Below are 16,755 nucleotides of genomic sequence, written 5' to 3' on the forward strand. Positions count from 1 at the left end.
GTAGAAGGAAATATATTAGTTCTATTGATAATCTTAGCGAAAAATAAATATTGGAGATAATATTTGAAGGGCCACACTTCACTAATTCGTTATATGATGCTTAAAGCTGGTTAAGTAAACAAGTTGAGGCTTGGATGTTTATAGAAAGCAAATGGAGTTGCTGAATTTCATGCAATAAAGGAGAAGAAAATCACACTGCCATCTCAACTTATCCAGTTTCCATTCACCACGATTTCTTTACAAATGTACACTCAAACACTATTTATTGGTCTGGAAAACAACAAATTACACTTTGGACATTATTGCTGTAAAGATCTTTACATCTTCCGAACAAGGGAAAACATGCAGAGTGTAGAATTTTGATTGGATCTATCATCAATACTGTAACACAAGAAACAAAAACTGATGAGACAATTATCCCATCCATATAGAGACCTTTACATTCTGAGAAGTAAAAAGGTAATTGATATTGGTCTCTACTTTAACACAATATATGTTACAATTTACAAACATAATACAAGTGGTTCTAATCAACACAACAGGAAGAAATCGGTTCAAGTTTTAAACTAATTCGACTGTGTTGATAAGATTCGGCATATGAGTTTGTTTTTGTATAGTTCAGTGGCAGATCTCTATATGATATGTTTACTCCAGGATAGATGGTATGTATTGACTGACAAGAACCAAATGAACGTAGTTTGAATCAGAAACAAACTCTTTTGCTACCCTCCCCCTTGCATTTTAAATTTTTGGTCCTTCAAAATACTTCGAAGTTTATTTTAGATCCTATAAAAAAATAATACATTTTTTGTCCCTATATATTTACCAGAAACATGCATTAAATTTTTATAGGGTCTAAAACTAATATTTTAAAATATTTTGATGAAGTGGTCAGTGGTGTAGTTGAGTAGCATTTTACAGATACTACTATATTACTACATATACAATGCTTGAACAGAATATTCCAGAAAAATAAAAAATATTATCATTTAAATTTTATTGATTTAGCCCAAAATATGCCTAAACTCATTTTTAGGTTATGCCTACTTTCCTATGAATTTTTATATAGATGTTAATGCTAATTAGCTTAGAATAAAATCTGTTATGTTATTTTTACAGAACTTAAAACTAAACTATTTCCATAACTAAATAAATGGGCAAAGTAGAATTCATCAGATGGAACATTCACCTTACACCTAATAAAAGCTGATTCCACAGACTGTCTAACCTCAACCCATTTGCCACTGCATTCACAAATGGAAGAACAAAGACAATTGAGATATAATAAAATGAGTATGGTACAAACTTATTTGAAGGTTGTTAGTCAAAACGAACAGTCAAGAAAGCAGTATATTACAGGGCAATGACGTTTTTAAAGAAATAAAAAACTAATCCAGCAAAACCGAACCTATCTCCAGATTTATACGATAACACTTAAGCAGGTTAATGGCAGTATCAAACTATCTATTAATAGTTCTCAAAAAAATAAGTAGTGTCTTGAATCACCAAACCTTTAGAACTGGTTCGCCTTTGTTGGTGTTTGCAGATTGCTTTGCCATTGCTTGTTGATGTGCACGTGCAGCTCGTCCTGCTGCAGAATTCTCAAATTGCTCTTGTCTGCAATTCCAATTAACACGCACAAATTGGTCTACAGTTACTTTACTTATGCAGTCACTAACCCATAAAAGAGGCATTATAAATTATAATGTCTCTTGTTGTTTCATCATGCTTCACACCACCTCTAAAAATATACTATATTCCATTATCTATTTGTTAACTGCAGTAAGCCTTGCACCCTTATTGGTGAAAGAAAAAAAAAAAAAAAAAACCTGCACCCATTCTCTATTATGACTTCCACAAATATTTCAGAAAGTTTACTAGTAGTACCTAACATCGAATAAACAATCCCCATGGACATTGACATTGAATTTTCCCAGACAATTGTGATATTAGTATAATATAATGTCTCTAGTGTATGGAATGCATCACAAAGAAACATGAACATATCAATGTATGTCATTCAAGGATGAGAATCAGTGAGCTATATAACAAAATTAAGGCCTCAGAACTATACAACAACAGAAGTGCCAGTAACACATTCTCTAACACTCTAAATAATACTCTTTTATAAGTCAATTTATTGAAAACTACGAATTCATGATAAAAGTTAACTAAACAAGACGCTTGATCCACAAGATTCTATGATCTTGAAAAATCTCAACGCATATGAATTAGTATGATCATGACCGAGAGTATATCCCTAGTATTTTTCTTACCAAAATTCCCCTTTTCTTTATTTCTTTTAAATTGGGGTTTACTGTTGATCTGAAGGGATAACATAAAACAGCAAACAGTGTGAATATTTAACAGCAAAAAGTGTGAATAGCTAGGTATAAAGCAAAAGGGAAATCAAAAGCAGATACATATTAATCAAGAAAAGTACAATTATTAAGGGTCTAACATATACCATGTGGTGTACAAATAAACCCCTTTTCTCCTTTTCCAGAAATTGAACAGTTAAGGTCGTAGAATATAGATGAAACCGAGTTAAAGAAAGAGGGAAATTGAGAAATGGAAAAAGGTAAAACCTTTTCTGTGCAGCTTCAGCAGCTTTGACACGCGCTTCTTCAGAGGCCACTCTCTCTTCTTCCTTGCTCATGCGATTGTCTGCGCCGAAGCAACCAAAGCAACTACAAAGACCCATTTTTTATCTCTCTTTCTTTCTCTTCTTCTCACAGCTTCACCTTCTCTTACACTTTCAATCTAATCGAATTTCGGGCAAAATACAAACTTTATTATTTTCTTTATAAAGAAACTTTTGACACCGGAAAAATTTAAAATATTCACTTAATAACCCATTGTAATAATATATGTTAGTATTTTAAATTTAGAAATAAAATAAATATAATTAAAATATTAATTTATTGAATTATTAGATAGGTGTAATAACTCTTTCGAGTATAGTTAATTGATTTAAATTTAATTTAAAAAAGTTGGCATGCTCGATTGTGATTTCATTATAATAATACATAGATGTATTCGTGCTTTCCTAACATACTTCATAACATAAAAATACCTCTTTTCTTATAAAATTTAATATCTAGAATATTAATAAAGAAATTCTCCTTTTTAATTATATATACTTTTACTTTTTAAGTAACTATTTTTTAAATTTAAATAATCAATTATAATAAAAAATAATTTTTTAAATTTAAATAATTATTCAAATAACAAAATTACTTGTACAATAAAAAAATTTATCTACAACATCAATATTTTGTCTTTAACTTTTTTTTTAAAAAAAGAACTGAAATTATGTTCCAAATAAATAATATACCATGGTTGCTAAAGTTTATATATCACTTATAAACTTAAAGATCGCCTGACATAATTATTGAGGCGGTGTTTGGACTAAAACATCGAATGTATGATATATATAAATAAATCTTATAATAAAGTTATTTAATTTTAAAATTAATTTTTATGAAAATATTTTTATAATTATTTTTTATGAAATAATTTTTATATTTAATAATATATCTTTTATTTTATCTAAACCATTATATAAAAAAGATATAACATTTGATAATTTTTTAATTAAACAATTATATTTTTTAATAATAAAAAATAATTTATTTATTTAACAAAATAACTAGTTAAATAATTTATCTTTATTCAAAATAATTTCTTTGAAATAACATTATTATGGTCAACTATTATATCTAAAATATTTATTATATTTAAGCTATTGTCCACTTTAAAGTTTCATCGTAATCTTATCTTAAAAGACACATAGTCCTTAAAAGACGAGTATGGTTGAAAATTTTCACTTAGCTTGTTAATATTAGTAGTTGTAATGAAAGATGAATAGTAGAGTAGAAGGAAATATATTAGTTCTATTGATAATCTTAGAGAAAAATAAATATTGGATATAATGTTTGAAGGGCCACACTTCACTAATTCGTTATATGATGCTTAAAGCTGGTTAAGTAAACAAGTTGAGGACTTGAATGTTTATAGAAAGCAAATAGAATTGCTGAATTTCATGCAATAAAGGAGAAGAAAATCAAACTGCCATCTCAACTTATCCAGTTTTCCATTCACCACGATTTCGTTACAAATTGTTGCTGTAAAGATCTTTACATCGAACAAGGGAAACATGCAGAGTGTAGAATTTTGATTGGATCTATCATCAATACTGTAACACAAGAAACAAAAACTAATGAGACAATTATCCCATCCATATAGAGACATTTACATTCTGAGAAGTAAAAAGGCACTTGATATTGGTCTCTACTTTAACACAATATATGTTACAATTTACAAACAAAATACAAGTGGTTCTAATCAACACAACAGGAAGAAATCGGTTTAAGTTTTAAACTAATTCGAGTGTGTTGATAAGATTCAGCATATGAGTTTGTTTTTGTATAGTTCAGTGGCAGATCTCTATATGATATGTTTACTCCAGGAAAAAATGGAATGTATTGACTGACAAGAACCAAATGAACGTAGTCTTGCATTTTAAAACTAAACTATTTCCATAACTAAATAAATGGGCAAAGTAGAATTCATCAGATGGATCATTCATCTTACACCTAATCAAAGTTGATTCTACAGACTGTCTAACCTCAACCCATTTGCCATTGCATTCACAAATGGAAGAACCAAAACATATGAGATATAATAAAATGAGTATGGTACAAAGTTATTTGAAGGTTGTTAGTAAAAAAGAATAGGCAAGAAAGCAGTGTATTACAGGGCATTGGGCAATGACGTTTTTAAAGAAATCAAAAACTAATTCAACAAAATAAGTGGTGTCTTGAATCACCAAACCTTTAGAACTGGTTTGCCTTTGTTGGTGTTTGCAGATTGCTTTGCCATTGCTTGTTGATGTGCACGTGCAGCTCGTCCTGGTGCAGAAATCTCAAATACCTGTTGTCTGCAATTCCAATTAACACGCACAAATTGGTCTACAGTTACTTTACTTATGCAGTCACTAACCCATAAAAGAGGCATTATAAATTATAATGTCTCTTGTTGTTTCATCATGCTTCACACCACCTCTAAAAATATACTATATTCCATTATCTATTTGTTAACTGCAGTAAGCCTTGCACCCTTATTGGTGAAAGAAAAAAAAAAAAAAAAAACCTGCACCCATTCTCTATTATGACTTCCACAAATATTTCAGAAAGTTTACTAGTAGTACCTAACATCCAATAAACAATCCCCATGGACATTGACATTGAATTTTCCCAGACAATTGTGATATTAGTATAATATAATGTCTCTAGTGTATGGAATGCATCACAAAGAAACATGAACAAATCAATGTATGTCATTCAAGGATGAGAATCAGTGAGCTATATAACAAAACTAAGGCCTCAGAACTATACAACAACAAAAGTGCTAATAACAGATTCTCTAACACTCTATAGAATACTCTTTTATAAGTCAATTTATTGAAAACTACGAATTCATGATCAAAGTTAACTAAATAAGGGGCTTGATCCACAACATTCTATGATATAGCTAGGTATAAAGCAAAAGGGAAATCAAAAGGCAGATACATATTTAATCAAGAAAAGTACAATGATTAAGGGTCTAACATACAATGTGGTGTACAAATAAAACCCCTTTTTCCTTTTCCAGAAATTGAACAGTTAAATTAAGGTCATAGAAAGAGGGAAATTGAGAAATGGAAAAAGGTCAAACATTGACTCTGCAGCATTACAAGCGTCGACAAGCACACTTTCAGAGGCCAGTCTCTTTTTTTCCTTGCTCCTGGGATCGACTGGGCGCAACCAACTAAAGCAAATACCCATTTTTTTATCTCTCTTTCTTTCTGTTCTTCTCACAGCTTCACCTTCTCTTACAATTTCCATCTACTCTAATCCGATCTGAAAGGACAAACAATGTTAGTCAATTACATAATAACATGCAATAAATTAAGCAATATACAGAGCTTTACCATGAACAAGACACAGATCCTAGGTGAGGGGCACACTCTTGTTACTAATTGGGAGAGGAAGGCTTTTTATATAGGGAATATAGGAGTAAGAGTTAGGTAAGAAAAAGGTACTTTTGTTGGTCTTACGATGCAGATTTCAATTTGATTATTTTTATATTTTTAAAATAAAAAGGAGAAAACTTTAAAAAGATGATCGCATTAGGCTTCATTCAACGAAAATCCAACCAACCTACCACAAACCCTCCACACATATACTTAACACTCCAATAAACTAATATTTTAAGGATATTTAATTTATTTTTTAATTACAAATATTATTATATTATTATAACGTTTTGTGTTTTACTTTTTCGATGCTAAAGAAATATTTTCCTTAGTAAAAATACACAAAAGTGTTTATAGTAAGTCATATTTAAAGGTAGGTGTAGAGTACTTGGAATTCCTTCAAGAAGGCTCAACTATTAGGATGTATGTGACTCAATGTCACGTTCATGACAGTCAACACATGACATTTAAAAGAAGAAAGAGGAAAGTAAAGGTTGAGTTCTTTGGAAAAAAATACTCTTAAACATAAATCAAGTCTCATGAATACTCGTTTGACTTTAGCACAAGGTTTAGCTGCAATGAACTCAACCATTATTTCAAAGCACATGCTAAATGAGGATATGAACTACTCCACCTTATCCCTCGAAGTGAGCTTGGAGGCATAAGAGACAACCTCACTGAGTATCTAGGAGTACTTGGGATCGAAGATGGGAAGGAACTTGCCCTTCCTTGTCCTCTTAGCTCCTCTTAGCTAAGTTTGGTCAAGAGGTCTCTCCAACATACCTGTTGCTTAGCAAGAATGACGTTAGCCTTGTTCCCCCATAATGTAGCAGTAGTTGCCATTGTGACAGTCGTCGTTGGCGCGACGAGGATGGCCTCTTGGAGAGATCTTCCCCTATGGGAACAACCTCCCTACTCATAGAGGACTATGTTCAGAGGAAGAAAGAAGATTAGAAAAGAGAAAGCAGAAGAAATAGACATACCTAAATAAGAATAAATAGTGAGTGCAAGGAAGACGAAAGTAAAGGCACAAGATGAAGAACGAAGGGCAATGTCACATGCACAACTGAAGCGTCAAGTCGATCTAGGCAACATGTCCCTATCAAACTGACGTGACACCTCTCCCCTCATTATGAGATGTTATTATTACTATTTTAATTACCATTTAATGACAATACTTATCGCCTTAATTGCATTTCAATTATCTTAAGCCCAAACCACCAAGACGGATAAACTCGAACTAGTGAAGCTATATAAACTATGGCAAAGTTTGACCTATGACTAGTTGTGAAAATTAGGCTCACTTATAAGAGCTCAACAAAAATGTAAAATGGAGATAAAATTCAAAAGAAAAGTCTGATTATCCTAAAACCAAGTTCTCTAGTCTAGGGTCTTATGGAGTACCTACTACCAAAAAATATTGAATGTTTAATACCCACCCACGATAGTGGGAATTAATCACATATCTAATTCGCATACTAGAAGATAATAGACTTTCGTTGGTGCTAGAATCGGCTTGATATCTGATAATGGATATTAATTACTAAGATATTTTCGCATGTCCAAAAGCTTATGAATACCACCTCATGGAGTATCCATCTCAAATAAATCCATTTTTACTCACTTCTCATTTATATATTCTCAAAAGTTCTTACTAACTTGAACGTCAGAGAGTATGCTGCATGTAGGCCACCACTCGATTTTCAGCTGTACAACTCAACAACCCTTGATAAAAGAGGTCAATCAACTCATACAACTTGAACATCCACCTTGAACGATTCCTACTCATTGTCAGTAAGAATTTTTTAAAAGAAATAATTATCTAAATTTTAATATTATTTTTACAAAATTACATTATTATTTTTAATTAATTTTTATAAAAATAATAAAGTTATATATTTTTAAGTATAATAAAAGTAATAAATATAAATATGCATAACACACATATGTTTATGCTACAACAATACTTATATGTTTTTTAAAATTTCACCATAATATTGCTCATATTTTATATCTCATAACCATCAAATAGTGATTTTTTTTATCAACAATAAAATAAATTAAATTAAGTGGGATACTTCAGGAATATCTCAACCCGTATACATCAACCATATAGATAGTTCTCCATAGATATGGAGATAGCAACCAAAAAATGGCTTAACCTACATAAACGCACCCAAACAACTAATGAACAACAACACTTAGTGGACACCTAAACCCAACAACCCACTCCCTTAAGAGAGCAATTAGCACACAAAAGGTGCATCAATCATGACAATGCCACCAAAGAGATGTGGTAGGACCAGAAAACAGCAACTTATAAGGACAACAAAAAACTCCTCCCACATTCTAACACCAACCAGTCATCCCCTTACCAGCACCCTTTTGTTCATACGTTAAAAAACCGTGACAGCTTTGTATTTATGCCTCCAGACTTCACCATCGAATAGTGATAATCACCATAAAGACAAATACATATTCAACTATTTTTTTTATCGATAATAAAAAATAATAATTGTGAACCATTTTAGAAGTGGTCAAATCCATATACATAACAAATATCCTAAATCTCCCCGTTAAAGAGAAAAAACTCCTACAGACAACTATAGAAACAAAATTTAAAAAAATACATTCTTTAAATTACATAATGTAAGGTTTGTAACTTGTTAATTAAAATACTAATAATTAAATAAATTAATAGCAAAAGGTTAAACAATAATAAAAGTAATGAAACATTTGTTTATAATGTACTCTAATAACACAGTAAAAGTATATATATATATATATATATATATATATTCTAAAACATAAATAAGACTTTCTCTTTAATAAGAAAGTACATTTCTCTATATTTTATCCACTAAATAAGAGATATTATAAAATAAAAAGTAAAAAAAGTGAATTTTTGAATAATTATTAATTTAATTGAATCTCTCCATAACATTAAAGAATATTCTCTAATAAAGACAAACTTTTATTTTGAAAATTGTTTAATTCTCTAATGTATTTGAGAATTGTGTAAATTTTAAAACTCTGCTTTAAGTTTTTATATTATGTAAAGTTATGTTTTTATAAATAGTTCTCTACATAATATTTTTCTATCCAATATCATTTACTACAATGATTTTAAATTAATTTTCAAAAAACACAAAAGTAATTTACTTATTATAATAATGTTTGTTTCAAAATTCTTATGTAAAAAGTAAATTTACGAGAGAAGTATCTATAAATATCATATGATTTTTAGTGTGTGCAATCACGATTTAATTAGTGATCAAAATAGTATTTTGTATAAAAAAAAACGACTGCGTTTCAGTGCGAAAAGCGAAGGAAGGAAAATGAGTGAAGAGAAGAAGGAAGAAGAGGAAGAAGCGTTGAAGACGTTGGAGATCGAGAACGGTCTCCGTCTGGTCCCGCGCGTGAAGCTCAACCTCGTCATATACCCTTCCACGCCCCTCACGCTCTCCCACCCAATCGACGAATGGAAAACCAAACGCGCCCTCATCGACTTCCTCCACACCTCCCTCTCCCTCACGCTCCCCGAGGAGGACCTCCACCTCACGCGCCACAAGAACCTCAAGAAGCGCAAGCGCGACGACCCCGTCGCCGCCGGAACGCTCCGCGTGTGGGACCTCTCTTTCTTGCCAACGACGAATCGGTACCTCGAGTGGCGCAATCGCCTCGCGGAGAATCTGAACGGGATCGAACTCAATCTCGAAGGCGTCAAGTTCAAACTCGCCGTTACTGTTCCCGCTTCCGACGATTTTAACAGCATGAAGAAGGAATGGGAGGAGCATTCCGCGTTTCGAAGTGTGGGAGAGCCTGATACTGTTGTTCTGAGAGGCATGCCGTCGCGGTGGTTCGCTGAACCCAGGGTTTCGTCTAAACCCTCCATGCTTGTTACTCACACCATCTTGTCTACATTCGGCAAAATAAGGTCCGTTTGTTATGTAATTTTGCTCCAATTATTTTTGATCGTTTTTCATCTCACTCGTATATTTTGTTCAGATAATCTCTTTTTTGTTGCTGAATGAACCATCAATTTCATCTTCAAAGTATTACCCTAAAACTGTGTATGAGTAATCTTCTATGTGTTAGAAATCATGTTAGAAATCATGTTAAGTAGTTCAAAAGTATTTGTATCACAATGTTTTAATCACTGGTGTCGTAAAAGAAATATCAATTCAAGGACATTGGATACTTGAGGGATTATTTATATTATATATGTTTGATTTTTCTTCTTATTTGAAACCTCTTGTTAGAAAATAAGAAAAAATAAGGAATTGTTTTTTATAAGATAAAATTAGTTTGTATATGATATTGTAGGGTTGGATAAACTTTTCTAAAAACACATAGCAGAAGAAAATTAAATAAGTTATTCCACAAATTAAAATTTAATTTGTATTTGTAAAAGTTTTCTTTGCATCAGTTCTTTTCGCAAACAGAAGTTAACTTGCAAATATGATAAGTTTAGGTTCTGGAAAAATTTATATATATATTTTTTCTTATTTTCTTCTCTATGATTTCGGACAAGTTTATCGGAATCAACAGTTTTATTACTTTAGAAACTATTAGGAGAGAGGATAAAATTTGGTTGACTGAAATTGGTTGGTTTACTCTTGTGCTGCCAACTTGAGACTGAGAATTTTCGTTTTAACTTGGCTAAAATGTGTGTTTTGATCTATGTGATCAAAATTGATTTTAGATCTTACATTTTAGAATCAGTGGTTTTTTTCTTCATGTTTCTTTAATGTGGTGGATTTTGCCCTTGATCGGACTTCATTTTGACATGACAAGGGACAATTAAATAGTAAGGAACCTAAAACACATTTATCCAATTTTAGTAATTCCACTACTTTAAATCCCAGTTTCAGTGTTGGATGGACCAATGCTGTATAAATCTTAAGCAATCTATATATTTCTTATGTTGCATAAGATTAAATGTATAAAGAAATAAACTTTAAATTTAACTCAAACTTATAAAACTAACTTATAAGATGACTTTTATATCTGCTTATATATTATGAAATGTCTTTATATCTGGAATCTCCTACACACTCCACACGCTGAGAATGTCCAACTCGTGCGTGAAACTATATATTTATGGGTGGTCCGATAGCGGTTTGATAGCGTGTAGCCCGATAAACCCAACAATCTCTTGATATTAGGATAGATTCTAAATGACTCTGATACCATATTAAAAAGTGAACTTTAAGCCTAATAACAACAATAAGTTTTCCATAATAATGTAACAAGTCTATATAATCACATTTGAAAAAGGGTCAGCATCATGCAACCTCACCTGAGAATGACTTATAACCCATTTTAGGTACTTTGTCCTAACACCAGGCAAGGCTAGAAGGGAGAAATTAGTAGTCAACTGCACCTCCCCAACAATGTGAAGCCTGTGGCGCGAAAGTAAATCATAATTATGATGAACTTTACCTTTGTGTAAAGTTAAAAGTGAAAATATTAGAAAGTGGACTTTAAGCCTAACTCAACCCCATAAAACCGACTCATAGGGTTGAGGTTTGCACCCACTTATATACAATGAAATGTCCTAATCTCTAATCGATGTGGGATCTCCAACAGGTGGTCTGATAAACCCAACACTCGCAAGGATAGGCTTGAAATGGCTCTGATACCATATTACGAAGTGAACTTTAAGCCTAACTCAATCCCATAAAACCGGCTCATAAGGTTGAGGTTTGCACCCACTTATATATTATAAAAGGCTCTAATCTCTAGTCGATGTGGGATCTCCAACACACCCCCCTCACGCCGAGACTGCCAACTCGTGCGTGAGACTATATATTTTGGGTGGTCCGATAGTGGCCCGATAGCGGGTGACACGATAGACCCAACACAAACACTCGCTAAGATAGGCTCGAAAATGGCTCTGATACCATATTACCAATCCAGAAGACTCCGCCTGAGCAACAAACCCGGGAGGTTGCTCCATATAAATTTCTTCCTGCAAATCCCCATTAAGTAAAGCATTTTTGACATCCAGTTGATAAAGAGGCCATTGTTGAAGAGCAACCATAGCTATGAATAAGCGAACAGAGGCCATCTTTGCTACTGGAGAAAAAATATCACCATAGTCTAAACCAAAAATTTGGGTATAACCCTTAGCCACAAGACGAGCTTTGAGACGATCAATAGTACCATCAGGACCAACTTTGATAGCAAAAATTCACCTACAACCAACAACAGATTTCCTAGATGGTAAAGGAACAAGTTCCCAAGTTCCATTATTCTGAAGCGCATTCATTTCATCAAGCATGGCCTGACGCCAACCAGGATGAGCTAAGGCATCACCTACAGATTTTGGAATGGATACAAAAGAAATAGACGAAAGGCAGGTATAAAAGGGTTGAGATAGTCTATGGTAACTCAAAGCAGTATAATGTGGAGAGGGATTACGAGTAGAACGTATACCTTTACGAATAGCAATAGGAAGATCAGGTTCAACAATCGGAGGTTCAACTATAGGAGCCGGAGGGGGATGAAGTGTTGGCACCGGAACAGAGTCTGCTGATGGACGATGAGACGTTTGACGATGACTATACACCTGAAGAGTTGGTGGCGGTGGTGAATCGTTAGGTGCACTAGGCACAACAAGAGGAATATTAACTTGATTAGATGAAGAAATTGAAGGAGAAGGACAAGACTTAAAATAAAGGGAAGATTCACTGAAGGTGACATCTGCTGAAATAAAATAACGGTTTAAGGACGGTGAGAAACATTTATATCCTTTTTGTGATCTAGTGAACCCTAAAAAGACACATTTGTGTGACTTAGGAGATAATTTATCAAGACCAGGACTAAAATTATGAACAAAACATGTGGACCCAAAAACTTTGGGAGGTAAAGAGTGGAGAGGGTCATGTGGAAATAAAATAGAATGAGGAATTTTGTTATCTAAAACTGAAGATGACATGCGATTAATGAGATAACATGCACTAAGAACAGCATCACCCCAAAAACGCTGAGGAACATCACCATGGATTAAAATAGTACGAGTTGTTTCAACAAGATGTCTATTCTTGCGCTCAGCTACCCCATTTTGTTGAGGTGTATAAGCACATGAAGTTTGATGAAGAATACCATGAGAAGCCACATCCGGTGCCAATCATCCGTCCCGAACTCCGGTCCTGTAAAGTAATAGAATCTTTGGTAAAAGAAATAACACAATCCAGGAAATGGGTGAGACATTTAATGGATAATAAGTTAAATGGAGACCCAGGGACATACAAAACATTATCAATAGATAAAGAAGAAAAAATATTAATAGTACCAACACCATGTGATGGTACCCTATATCCATTGGCCATGGTAACCGAAGGTAAATAACCCGTAGTAGATAGGGAATAGAAAAAGGATTTATTACCAGTAATGTGATCAGTGGCACCTGAATCTAGAACCCAAGGGCCATGGGAAGTGGAGTGAGTGAGGCTAACAAAAGATGTACCTGAATGTGCAACAGAAGCCGTGGAACTAGGGTTCTGACGATCCTCATACCATTTAAGAAATTCATTGAAAATAGCAGGCTGGCTTGGGGTATCAATTGAAGTATGGTCCATGGTAGAAGGTTGCACAGGGGCAATTTGAGCAACCGCAACAGATCTAGGAGGACGACCATGTAAGGCATAACATCTGTCAATTTTGTGGCCAAGTTTGCCACAATGGTCACACTTGTGACGCCCTTTGCCCGGCTTGTGAGGGCGAGTACGATCATTATGCTGAGAGACTAAAGCAGAATAGTCATCAACATGAGACGTTATATCAGTGGTGTGTTTACCTGGCACGCGCAAAAGGGTAGAACAAGTGGAAGTAAAATTGGGCACAATAGGAGATCCCAAAATTTGATCACGAACGTGAGAATAATCATCAGAAAGGCCATGTAAACCCAATAACATGAAGAACTTGGATCTTTGTTCTAGTTCTTGAGAAGGAGTAGAGGCAGGAGGTAATAACTCATTAAAATCATGAAGAAGAGCATGAAGTTTACCTAGGTAATAACTTCTGAACATGTCTCATAGGTACGAAAAATTTGTTTTAAAGATGAGTGAATGGTCGATTTGATAACAATGCATAATTGAGCATCAATTTTCAACCAACGGAAAACCTCATTTTCAGCAACAGTAGGATGAGTAAGATGATCAACATAACCTTGACTCTTAAGCCATAATTTAATATCTGATGCCCAAGTGTCATAATTGGTTCCATCCAATTTGTCAATGGAAAGATGAACATTGACGTAATTAGTATAAATAGATGAATCCGGCATAATGACTGCAGAAGAAGCCACAGTGGTAGCGGCAGCGGAAGACGCGCGGAAGAAGCCATAGAAGATAAGGACAAATCCAGTCACCGGTTAATTGGCGGTAACAACAAAGATGAAGGCTCCGGCAGCGTCTCTAGCGGAGGCTCCGACGAGATTCCGGCGACGACTCCGGCGAGACAATAGGCGGTGGTTGGAAAATTCCAGTGAATAGTGGGTTCACCAATAGAAATTGAACCCTAAACCCTAACCTTATGCTCTAGATACCATATTAGAAAGTGGACTTTAAGCCTAACTCAACCCCATAAAACCGGCTCATAGGGTTGAGGTTTGCACCCACTTATATACAATAAAATGTCATAATCTCTAGTCGATGTGGGATCTCCAACAAAAAACATATTCTATGTAGAAACAGAAAATGAAAATCATTTGTGCTAAGTTTATAAATACAAGGATTATTACTGTTTTATCCAAATATTAGCTTCAAGAATATTTCAGACTATGTCAAACCAAACCTTAAAAGCATCTTCAAAGTCATTGCATGAAGTCGTTTCACAATTGGGGTAAACTTTGAGTGCAGTCTTCACTGTATGATCTTGACATCCCCTAATTCATTATTCTCCTTTATTATGTATGTTATTGTTCTCTTTGAATGATGCATCAATTATCTTGTAATGTTTCACTAGTTTCAACCTTTAAACTTTGTTGTTTTACCTTCAAGTTGTAAACTTTGTTTTTTTTTTTCTTTTATGAATGTTACATTCAATTAAAAATACCAAAATTTTAAAATATTTGTCTTTTATAATTTTTCATTTGTTTCAAGATTTATGGACACTAAAAAAACACAACAAAGGAAATTAACGGGGATTTGAAACTCTAAGGAAAAACACCGAAACCTAATGACTGACATTTAGGGAGTTACAAATCACCAAGAAATAACGCGGTATAAAACTGCAAACAGTAAGAGGCTTTAAAAACAGTCAGGAAGTAACTATTGGTTATAAAATTGTAGTTAAGTTTTGCTATTACAGGAGTTAGTAAAAATATCGTCAGTGATCTGTTAGCAACGCTAGTTCTACCCGTAAAAAGACAAACCGTGGGTAATATGCCCTTAGCGGGTTTAAAACCGCCGGACATATTAAATATAACTCCAGTTAAATTTCATTTTTCTTGCTGTGTTTCAATTATCTGAATGTGCTTAATTGTTCTATTTCTTCAATAGGAATCTTAATGTTGGTGAGGATAATGAATATGGTAAGGATGAAAGTGAAAACAGTGGAGACCTAGTTTCGGGCCTTTACTGCAAGATTGTGGTGCAGTTTGACAAATATAAAGACTGCCATGATGCAATAAGAGTTCTGTGTGGTCGCTCGATGCAAAAGGTATTGGCTTGGTATCTGAGTTGTTTTTCTTCACTTATTGCGAAATCATGCATAACCATGGTGTCTGAAGTGCTATTGTAAAATTTCACAACTTTGGGTAAATTTAGTAGATAAGTATGTTTCCATAATAAAAGGAAATAGGATAAAATTGTTTTCTTACAAATTGTAAGCTGCGTTTGTAAGCAGTCACGACACAAATTGAATCCATGGTTATGTATAGCTGGTGAAATTTGGGTAGCAATTAGCATGAAGAATGTTTTTGCAAAATTGAGAGGTTGAATATGTTGTTAATACCAGATAAATGATGTATTGATTATGATTTGTGCGTTGTTGTCAACGATCAGCAAGGATCACGATTGAAGGCTGATTATGAGGTTAGTTGGGACAAAGACAGATTTTTCCGGAATTCAAGGAATCAAAGTGAAGATAAGAATAGCATGGCATCCTCAAGTGCTGCAGATAATTACAGAAGTGAAGCTTCCAGACGTCACGGTCCAGAAAATGTGCGACCCAGGAGATTCAAGGTTAGATTTTGATATCTCAACTGCCTCTCTTATTGTTCCAACCTTTTTCTCTTTGAATCTTGTCCTTTGGCTCACTATTTTGAACCTTTGTAAAGTCTGCCAATATTGACTACAAACCCCTTTACTTAATGCAGGAATGAGGACTGAAAGGCTTTTGAGTTTTTGGGTACACATTCAAAAGCACTTTTATTATGGACTGACTCAAGTTTGGTATATGGACTGCATACAATTTTTTTGGGTCACTGACTTGGGTCAACAAGCTTATGACGTGGGATAATGGGGATTATCTTTGGTGACCAAATTGTTCTGACTTTAGAATTCATTGTTCCAAATTATACCAAGTCATTAAAACACTGCTACTTACGGATGATGATGCTGTGCAATCGTTATCACTAGGAGTCAGTACTTACTTTGGTTAGCTCTACCCAAAAGGAGATTTTTATCTACTTCATTGTTGAGCCAAAGTCATACCTTGGTTTAACTGAGTTAATGTCATTTGGATGTGCTCTAAAATGATACAACCAGAAGAATGGCACTTCCCAA

At 33.8% G+C, this 16,755-nt stretch overlaps 3 protein-coding genes and 1 long non-coding RNA gene across 5 annotated transcripts; 1 reads left to right on the top strand and 3 right to left on the bottom strand.

Moving 5' to 3' along the window:
• Nucleotides 1–248: 248 nt before the first annotated feature.
• LOC137816558 (uncharacterized) lies at nucleotides 249–2,788 on the bottom strand. Of its 2 annotated transcripts, XM_068619747.2 has the most exons (4): nucleotides 2,589–2,788; nucleotides 1,512–1,617; nucleotides 1,190–1,244; nucleotides 249–673 (listed from the first exon to the last, which is right to left on the bottom strand). In XM_068619747.2, exons 1-3 carry the CDS (start codon nucleotides 2,702–2,704, stop codon nucleotides 1,230–1,232), a joined length of 237 nt encoding a protein of 78 aa, XP_068475848.1. In that variant the 5' UTR covers nucleotides 2,705–2,788; the 3' UTR covers nucleotides 249–673; nucleotides 1,190–1,229. The 2 variants fall into 2 exon arrangements, with proteins under 2 accessions (XP_068475848.1, XP_090154317.1); XM_090298191.1 differs by lacking the exon at nucleotides 249–673 and having other exon boundaries at nucleotides 1,059–1,244.
• A 1,088-nt stretch (nucleotides 2,789–3,876) lies between these two features.
• On the bottom strand, nucleotides 3,877–6,196 carry LOC150029458 (uncharacterized). The gene is made up of 4 exons (XR_016518411.1): nucleotides 5,975–6,196; nucleotides 5,719–5,903; nucleotides 4,837–4,942; nucleotides 3,877–4,198 (listed from the first exon to the last, which is right to left on the bottom strand). It is a non-coding gene; the product is annotated as an uncharacterized LOC150029458 (long non-coding RNA).
• A 3,083-nt stretch (nucleotides 6,197–9,279) lies between these two features.
• ZCW7 lies at nucleotides 9,280–16,755 on the top strand. The gene is made up of 4 exons (XM_068619748.2): nucleotides 9,280–9,956; nucleotides 15,529–15,688; nucleotides 16,033–16,212; nucleotides 16,347–16,755. Exons 1-4 carry the CDS (start codon nucleotides 9,358–9,360, stop codon nucleotides 16,350–16,352), a joined length of 945 nt encoding a protein of 314 aa, XP_068475849.1. The 5' UTR covers nucleotides 9,280–9,357; the 3' UTR covers nucleotides 16,353–16,755.
• LOC150029459 (uncharacterized) lies at nucleotides 10,331–14,603 on the bottom strand. Its single transcript, XM_090298198.1, has one exon. It carries the CDS (start codon nucleotides 14,053–14,055, stop codon nucleotides 13,075–13,077), a length of 981 nt encoding a protein of 326 aa, XP_090154324.1. The 5' UTR covers nucleotides 14,056–14,603; the 3' UTR covers nucleotides 10,331–13,074.

Source organism: Phaseolus vulgaris, chromosome 1 (genome assembly GCF_051622355.1).
Source record: "Phaseolus vulgaris cultivar YP4 chromosome 1, ASM5162235v1, whole genome shotgun sequence".
Classification (NCBI taxonomy): Eukaryota; Viridiplantae; Streptophyta; class Magnoliopsida; order Fabales; family Fabaceae; genus Phaseolus; species Phaseolus vulgaris.

Bases quoted from the DNA above. Each gene is read 5' to 3' on its own strand.
- LOC137816558 (XM_068619747.2), bottom strand. From the start codon at position 2,704: ATGGGTCTTTGTAGTTGCTTTGGTTGCTTCGGCGCAGACAATCGCATG. The intron at 1,618-2,588 runs GTTTTACCTTTT...TTGGAATTGCAG, and splicing joins GCTGAAGCTGCACAGAAAAG to ACAAGAGCAATTTGAGAATT.
- ZCW7 (XM_068619748.2), top strand. From the start codon at position 9,358: ATGAGTGAAGAGAAGAAGGAAGAAGAGGAAGAAGCGTTGAAGACGTTG. The intron at 9,957-15,528 runs GTCCGTTTGTTA...TTTCTTCAATAG, and splicing joins TCTACATTCGGCAAAATAAG to GAATCTTAATGTTGGTGAGG. The intron at 15,689-16,032 runs GTATTGGCTTGG...GTCAACGATCAG, and splicing joins GTGGTCGCTCGATGCAAAAG to CAAGGATCACGATTGAAGGC.
- LOC150029459 (XM_090298198.1), bottom strand. From the start codon at position 14,055: ATGTTCAGAAGTTATTACCTAGGTAAACTTCATGCTCTTCTTCATGAT.